Source organism: Mizuhopecten yessoensis, unplaced genomic scaffold, assembly GCF_002113885.1.
Source record: "Mizuhopecten yessoensis strain PY_sf001 unplaced genomic scaffold, ASM211388v2 scaffold8111, whole genome shotgun sequence".
Lineage (NCBI taxonomy): Eukaryota > Metazoa > Mollusca > Bivalvia > Pectinida > Pectinidae > Mizuhopecten > Mizuhopecten yessoensis.
Window position 1 is genome coordinate 317,767 of NW_018407384.1, and position 9,495 is coordinate 327,261.

At 34.8% G+C, this 9,495-nt stretch overlaps 1 protein-coding gene across 1 annotated transcript; it reads right to left on the reverse strand.

The window, feature by feature from the left end:
• Positions 1 to 3,041: 3,041 nt before the first annotated feature.
• LOC110454928 lies at positions 3,042 to 7,680 on the reverse strand. Its single transcript, XM_021504744.1, has 2 exons — positions 7,579 to 7,680; positions 3,042 to 4,219 (listed from the first exon to the last, which is right to left on the reverse strand). Exons 1-2 carry the CDS (start codon positions 7,586 to 7,588, stop codon positions 3,813 to 3,815), a joined length of 417 nt encoding a protein of 138 aa, XP_021360419.1. The 5' UTR covers positions 7,589 to 7,680; the 3' UTR covers positions 3,042 to 3,812.
• Between the last annotated feature and the right edge of the window lie 1,815 nt (positions 7,681 to 9,495).

Consider the following 9,495-nt stretch of genomic DNA (forward strand, 5'->3'; position numbering starts at 1 on the left):
GATCAGAAAACTATACTGCACAACATGCAACAACAATCCTAGTTTTCTCTTCACAACTATAGAAGTACTACGTCACCAATGATATCAGACGTAATGCTTAAGTCTATACTCCCAGAGGTCACTGAAATCTAATAGTGACGTCCAGAAAATGTCCCAACTGTAGTTTAAAGCCTCTTGGGAGCCAGATCCACAAACTTTCCTTAACTTATGGGAACTCCTGTGCTTCATTCTTTTCCATAAATATATCTATATATATAGAATAAAAACATAAATCTTTCAGATCGTCCGCTAGGCCTTTCTGCCTTCTAGGGCTTCTTCATATTATATATATATATATCCTTCATTAACCATTTATCGTTAACTTCTGTATTTCTGTGGAAAAGTTTGAGTTTAAGTTAGGAATGTCTGGAGGTTAAGGAACGTTTATAAAACTATGATTGGGATCATGTAGAAGAAATCATTTATTGGTTATCAAAAGTACCTAAACCAGAACTCATCAATTTTCGCCCTGCCAAACCTTCGCCCTTTGTCCAAGAAATAAATTTTCGCCCAGTCTTAATTTCACTCTACACATTTAATAACTATGTAAATTATATTGTTTGTCATATTTGCTATAATGAAAAAATCGTCCTCACTATAAATGGCGAAAATTTATCTGCACAGTTTTTTTTCTGGTATTCAGTAGCCAATTAGTTGTAACGTGTAAAGTTCATAAGCAGGACAAGCTTCCATGATTGTCATGGAGTTAGGTAGTGGGGTTGGGGTTTGGAATGTTACTACTGAGGACATGAAAGTTAACATGGAAGTAATTTCGTCACGTTTTCATAGAGTTTTGTAGTGAAATGGGGGTCTGGAACGTTACTAACGAGGAAAGAAAAGTTAACATGAAAGTAATGTCGTCACATTGTCATAGCGTTTGGTAGTGAGATGAGGGTCAGGGCCCACTTGTATAAAACATCTCAAAGTTAAGGAAAATCTCAAGCAATGTATTATCTATGGTAAATCTTAGACTTGAGGAAATCTCAAGAGTTGAGATGTTTTATACAAGTGGGCCCTGGAAAGTTACTAACGAGGAAAGGAAAGTTAACATGAAATGAATGCCGTCACATTGTCATAGCGTTTGGTAGTGGGATGGGGGTCTGGAACGTTACTAACGATGAAAGGAAAGTTAACATGAAATGAATGGCGTCACATTGTCATAGCGTTTGGTAGTGGGATGGGGGTCTGGAACGTTACTAACGAGGAAAGGAAAGTTAACATGAAAGGAATGTCGTCACATTGTCATAGCGTTTGGTAGTGAGATGGGGGGCTGGAACGTTACTAACGAGGAAAGAAAAGGTAACATGAAATGAATGCCGTTACATTGTCATAGCGTTTGGTAGTGAGATGGGGGTCTGGAACGTTACTAACAAGGAAAGGAAATTTAACATGAAATGAATGCCGTCACATTGTCATAGCGTTTGGTAGTGAGATGGGGGTCTGGAACGTTACTAACGAGGAAAGAAAAGTTAACATGAAATGAATGCCGTCACATTATCATAGCGTTTGGTGCTACTAATGAGGAAAGGAATATCAATAAACGAGAAATTAATATCATCATCGTTTATGATAGAATATGTTAGTAAGGTTTTTGTCATGTTGCTTATTTGAAGACATAATAAGGTACATAACACTTCTTAATCTAAGTTCAATTGACTCCATGTGCATACACAAGTAAAGATTTGATAAGGTGTCCCATGCTGGGTCTTTTTAGGATACATACGTATAATGCATACTCAAAAAATGATATAATGAAAAGCATATATTTGGTTCTATTTCTTTGCAGAGTATTGACTAGGCGGTTTAAACAACGGCATCTCTGGTTTTATTGTCTTCTATATCGACTTCTATTTGTCATTGTGCATTGTAGTTATGGAATTTTGTACTGGTGTTTTCTCATTTTACTACTGAAGTTCAAAATGGTTTTTACTTTGTTTCGTATTATTGGCTTTAATCAATGATCTTCGAGCAGCACGTTAATGAATTCTGTTTGAATGCCTTACACGACATGTTTAATAGTATTACAGTTATATGTATGATTAATTGTGAAGGTTATTGTTTGTATGACCAGTTGCGATATGATGTGAGCATCTTATTTCTCTGAATCGCGTTAAGTGACCTATCATATAAGGTACTATACAATGTTTTATTTAATTATTATATAGTTTATATTTCCCTGTTTAACTTTTTAAGTTATAAGAAATAAAGTGGCCATAAAATAAATTAGTCAAGACATATCTGTATAAAAACATAATATGTTTTTTAAGCGTTAAGCATGTAATTATCATCAAGATATCTCAATGAGTACAAGGTTTGTTGTCTATCATAAGTTAATGTCGAGTAGTGTTAACAAGCAGTGCTCCTTTCACTTTCATGTCGGCAATTATCAGCTACAGAATAATCGTCCAGTTTGGGTTATTTTCAATTTTACTTGAGTGCTTCATATGCTGTAAGCTACAATACTGACCCTGTATTCATGAAAATACTCTCATGCTCAAGCAAAGGTTCTGTGCTCAAACCAGCTTTCTTGTAACTCACATAGATCATGCCAATGGTCAAAAAGTCAAGTGTAAACATTGAAACAGTATTTGTCTTTAAGTCTCTTCATTTTCCCCCCAAATCATTGACAAAGTTAGATTTTTCTTTTATTAAATTATAACGGGAACAAGATATAAGGCTTGAGCACAAAGTCATGCTTGAGCATGAGAACGGTTTCATGAATACAGGCCCTGTTACAGTTAAAAGCTCTTTCCTTAACTATACTATTTTATATATTTTTAACGAATGTTTTGTATCTATTCTAAAGAATATGACTGTTGCTGCTGATATTCTAACGAATATGACTGTTGCTGACGAAACAGATTTATTATCAATTTCAATAAATGCATAATGACCCTGACAATAGCTAATGCGTACCCTGTTTCAGTGACTTAACAGTTAAGCTTATGTGAGTATACGTCTACATTCTTAAACAAATGAACATGAAGAATACAAATTCTAAATAAATGAAAGGCATTTTTAATTTGCGACATAAACCATCATCACAGATTGAGGATAAATATATCACTATGTTGAGATCTGATACATGTAAACATACAACGACAGTAATAACACATTGAGCGGAATGTGGCGCACGTAGTAAACAATCTAGATAAACATGTATCTATATAGAGCGACTCAAAAACAGCAATGCAACATTAACTATTTAATAACAAAGTACGTAGAGCTCTAGCAGTATTTCCCGTTAGTCTCCATTTAGACAGAAAGCGCGGGCAGCGTCCGTAGGATTTTCAGTGATCCATTGCTTGTTTTATTACATTATGAGAGAAGATATGAGCCAAAACATCGTGAGAGTTTCTAATATTTTATAGAGATTATTCAAACGAACATTATCTCCGTTTTGTTGCTCAATTGATGATAAAACACTTAATACCTATGCATACATAAATTGCCTCTTGTCTCTAGTCGCATGGCGATGAGACTCAATCAGTGTTAATATATTTAGTAATTGGATCAGGCGAATACCTGATCGTTCGATACTATCTCCACCCTACCCCACACATTACATAAAGCAGCCCAATGTCCGACAGGGCATCCTGGTTGTCGGAGGAGAATGCGTCCACACAAATTAAACAAAATATATAACTTAATATGGAATACGAAGATGTCATGTGATGCTTACTCGAAACTACTCACACTTTTGTTTTCATAACAAAATAAATTACTATTTCTCATTCATGCAAAAATAAATTATGGATATCCTCCCGTGTCTGTTAAGTGCTCCTGCGTCTCACATTTAAATTCCAGAAGTCCATGTTCATACAATCAGCGTCGATGCTCATGCCTTCTGTATCCATACACAGGTTAGCGCACTTTTCGCCACTGTAACTATGACCATATCGCAGCACGCACGAGACGCAGTACTTCCGGCAGATATGGACGGTTTCTTTTGAGCGCTTGTCCACGTCAAATCCCGTCTCACATGACGATTCTATACTTTTGCCATTCGTTTCTCCACACACCTCTTGACACATTCCTTCGTTAAATCTGGAGCCGAACTCATTTGAGCACTTGGTACAAGTCGTCAGGCACATTCCGTAAAGGGACATTCCGGAGGTAAATGAAACTGCACACATTGTAACAGCCAGAGCTGTCAACCACAACAGTTTCGTATCCATATCTGGAAAAACAAAGCATGAAATACATTAGAAAATATTCTACTTGTTTTAAATAAGATAAACATAAGTTCATATGAGATTTATGAAACGAGTCAAAGCTCCCATGAAAAATTCGTAACGAGTTTCATAATGAACACGAATGTAGGTTCATTTTTTATCACACAATCAAGATTTGTGGCAATTATTCGTGTAAAACGACAATTTGTATGCAGCCTTAAAATGTAAAAAGACATCATTTTGACTCGAGTTCGTAAGTCTGTGACGTCATGTACTTGTTTTAGGCCTGACGTCACAATTGAAACAATTGAAACTTACAACCAATCACAGGGCTGATAGATCATATTACATGGGCTAGTACGCAAAAACTATGACACGGGTTTATTCACTGGATAACCCACTACATTATGTGATATATAAAAGTAATCCATGCTATAGTTTCTATGGTGTTGGAATGATTTTAATCTGTCGTTTTATTTTCTTAAATACTGTTACAGGTATGTTCCAAAATAGATCATCATTGTCAAGTATCATTTCATTTCAAATTTTATCATATCGCCAAACACCTTTGTCAACAAATCACCAATCATTATGTCATACTATGGTCAGAAATATTCCCTACCGAGGCCGATACCGCATTCATAGCGCTATGTAATATGATAACAGCCAAAAATACAAAAACTTAAAACCCGAAGGTTTTAATAAGTTCTCGTATTATAAATTTTAACAGATAAAAAGTACATGTATTTATGTTTGTTTTCAGAAAGAAAAATATCACACATATTCACATACAAAAGAAACAATTTGGAACGTGTTCTGGAACGAACGCACAGTACAGTATTTAAGTAAAAAACAATATATCTTTGTCTGGTTAAGACGTCTGTGTCTGCGCATTATAGGATAACGACCGTTAGGAAGATTACATCGGTAAATCACAGACAACCACAATGGTACTACAAATAATACTTCTCTGGGGAAAATGTCCAAATACACAGACCAACACAACGGTACTACAAATGATGCTTCTCTAGGGAAAATGTCAAAATACACAGACAAACACAACGGAACTACAAATAAAACTTCTCTGGGGAAAATGTCAAAACCCTCAGAGTATCACAACAATACTTCAAATAATACTTCTCTGGGGGAAATGTCCAAATACATAGACCGACAAAGAGGTATTACAAATAATACTTCTGGGGGAAATGTTCATATACACAGACCAACACATTGGAACTTCCAATAAAATATTTTTTTAAAGGAAAATGAGCTAAATCAAACAACGTTTTACTTTAATGCACAGTGCTTAAGACGAATGTCTAAGTATATTGTTTGGATTTTTTTTATTTATTTTTTATTCGATTTTAATTTTCATATATTATTTCACTATCAAAACATATGATATAATAATTTTACTTCATTTTATTTGTTTTAAAGTAATCATGATGACTTGTAGTTTTACAATGTAACGTGAGATAAAGTTGTTATCATCTGTAACCGAACGTTTTTCAATATTTTGATTCAATTTTATCGCCGAGTGTAAAATCGTCACTCGGTAATGTAGGCATCAGTAAAAACAAGATTAGATTATATATATATACGTTTTGGTTTACCATGGTTACTTGGGAAATGAACTAATTGTAGGCAATAACGTAGAACCGATAATTTATATAACACTAGCATGAATGCGTTCTGATCGAGGTTCAGATCAACCTATACAGAATTAACTTAGGCTGGACATAAATTGTAATGTTGCAGTCATAATAGAAAGGAAATTATATATTCTTATTTTTAAACTCGCGTCAATCATATTGCTGCATACAATTGTTATCATGTTTAGTAAGTTGTGTGCATTGCAGCTTGTATGTATTATAACAGAGAGCGAGAGTGTATTACATTATATAACTACAGCCTGCTTACTACTACTACTGGGGTAAAGCAAAATAAAAACACCGTTAGCCCACACAGACAAAATCGGAACTGAACAACGATACTAGACCAGATCAGGAAATCAGGAAATAACGAGGCAAAATAAAACAAAAGGGAAGACAACATCAGGAAATAATTACAATAAGTCACCATTAACATCTTATGAGCTAGAAAAAAGGCATTTCCCCGTTAGATACATAAACCACATATCGTCCAGAAGCCAAGACTATATAGAAACAATTGAGATATCAAATCGATTAAAGAATCATTCGAATGAATTTTCAATGACAAGTGATGACTGGATACCATGTTTATCTCGAAAAGGGTATATGTTGATCAGTTTTTACGAGCTGTGAGTGTTTTTGCCTAAAAAATAACGAGAAAATGATGAACATTTTTTACCAACCACCAAGAGTGATGAAAACTTTTTGTCACATACCGTTCCTATTTTATCCTGAATATCACATCCTTTCTATGGTTCCAACAGAGGGAAACATTATGAAGCACAAATGCCAAAATGTAAATAAACACTAACTGTGTTGTCGCAACACAATTTGACGTCATTTCCTGCCAGGTCAATCTTCAGAGAAAGACGTGGATTAGTACACTGACTATTGATTACGATCAAATATCTTTTCGTCTCTGATATAAACATGTTTATCACCGAGTCTATATTTATTAAACGGATCACAAGTTATAAAACATCCATGCACGTTATGGTTTTATTAAGACAAATGTGAAACAATTCATATTGTATTGTGGAATAAAATTGGTAAACTATCGTAGCGTCTACAAAGTCAACACGTAAAGAACCGAGGAGACACCAAAATACAGTAAAAGACAACAGAAAAGGAGAGGACACCAATGCTAGGAAATCCAGCAGCAGGAACTTATGACACTAGGAAACAATAACGGTACGAAACTCCTATGAATAAACAGCGTCATTGTATAACTGTCTTCCATCAGAGATAATAAATATAAGAATCAGTTAATGAATTAACGAAGTTTTGAAACCTCATGAAGATTTGGTTAGAAATAATAACGAGCAACTACGAATTTACACCATAAGATATTTAAAATAACCAACAACCTCACTAAATGTTACATGAGTATGTGGGACCAGTGTTCACTCTCTGATAATAAAATCTTAAGATTAGCATTGTTTTGTATAGAAATGTCAATATACATTATTCTATGACTGTCTATGAACCAATACGGCATTGATAATGATAAACAAACGGCTAACTAATCATTGTTTGTATAACTGCGACAATACCAGAAATAATTGTAACATTTGAAAAATAAAATCAAAATATCAAAATACGTTTTAAACAAATAACTCATATCTAAATTTCTATATCAATGATAATTCGGGAACATGTTTTAAAGTTAAAGAAATCATCTAAAACAAACCAATACGTTTTCATGTACTTACATGTAACCATAACTCCGGTCGCTGTGTATAAGGTAAGATGTGTGTTTATCGCAGACACTGACACACCGTACTGACTAGTAAAGTCTGAATGAAGAGGTGAGTAGCCTCGACTATTTATAGCTGCTATCCCTCCTACAGCTAAATAGGGGCACTACATAACTTAAATCGCCGGAAGTTCAATTATGAAATGTTTTAGCAAACAACATATGTTGATTAATATTTCATTTCCGATGAGGTTTGGCCATGACATTCCCTAATTGGTTAGTATTGGTTACTATTAAACGTAATTTGTATTACCACAAAACATGACAATACAATCCATCATTTCGATAATATTTGTACGTTGAATTATTTATTTGTTTCAATTTAATTGACTCGTTAACATAGATGATATGACTTTGTTGACACTGGATCAAGCCACTACGTCTATAACTATCAATCTACAACAGAACAGCGACGTATCATTTATATGATACAGCCATTGGGATGAAACTTCACTATTAATATCGTACAATGACTTGGTGAAGAAAGGACCAATTCCATTTAAAATATAAGTTACCATCATGCTGTTAGATTTGATATTCTCGTTGGGAGCTTATGGCCGGTAAGTGGAGTAGAAAATAGGCCTATATGTACAGCGTATATGTATAATAGTATAGCCCAGATTGTTAGCTCCCCTAATCACATCACATCGTTAAACCATTTCTAGTCATTCGATTACAGTAATCAATACTGTTTTCATTATCTTACAATTTCCATTATATTCCTTTATTAGGCCGTGACATTTTGCGGTGAAATGGAAATAGTGAACGTGGTGAACGCAGATTGTTGACGTAATATTGGTTTTATGGATGAAGATCAGAAGCTCCGGAATGTGATAAAATGATATTTATTATAGCACGCTTCGGTGATCTTACTCAAAATTTAAATAATAAGGATGAATGACAGAAGACCTATCTTTACTTTTATAGCAATTGCGGTAATAAATTAGTTTATACAATGACGCTAGGCCTGGGAGCGTTTCTATGTGATATAGCAATCTACGACATCATAGTCTCCTGTCACTTAGGGAACGTTTGGTAACCAATATTGTCTGGGATGAAAACGATTTTTGAAACATATTCATGTTCATACATTTGATATTAACCGCAGATTCGTGTCAGAAGTACTTGAACCTGAATCCATTCTTTGGGCCGTAGTACGTTGTCAATTTCTCATCAAAAAGTTGATGTTGATATCCAAATCTCATTGATTTCAGGAATACGTTTTGTTTGACTTACTTATCGCTTTCTACACACGTCATTTAACAACGTAAAACATTATTGCAACAAAATTCACACACTACTTTATATCTAACAACTACAGTGTTGTACAGCGTACGATAGTAGTTCTATTACAGAGTCCCCACACAACAGTTAGGTATCTCGGTGGGATCCTTCATGGTAAACTGTCTAGTCACGTTTACTTTTCTAAACCTCATTTGTAGAAAACAGATTTTTTTAACGATAAGAATGGTAATGCTTCGTGTGAATTCTTTGACATTCTCTTGTCTGAATCTGATAATAATAATAATAATAATAATAATAATAATCTTTATTACCGTCGTGTACAATTGTCGACAACAAACATAAGCTCTGTAGAGCTTTTATTACGACGCCGCTAAGGGAACAAATGTGTTTTTCGTGGTGGAGGAAAACCCACGGGGGGAAAACCACCGTGCCATCGGAGGGATAACAACTAACCCCATCAGACATCAGTCTCTTTTTTCCACCACCGCTGAGAATCGAACCGAAATTCTTGGGAGAGCGAGTGGTCTGAAGCTCACGCTTGATAGCACACAGTAGTACAATGACTGTGCGCGTTAGCGATCACGGATACCGAGGCACCCTAAATAACCATTTCTGTGTCAATTAAGTA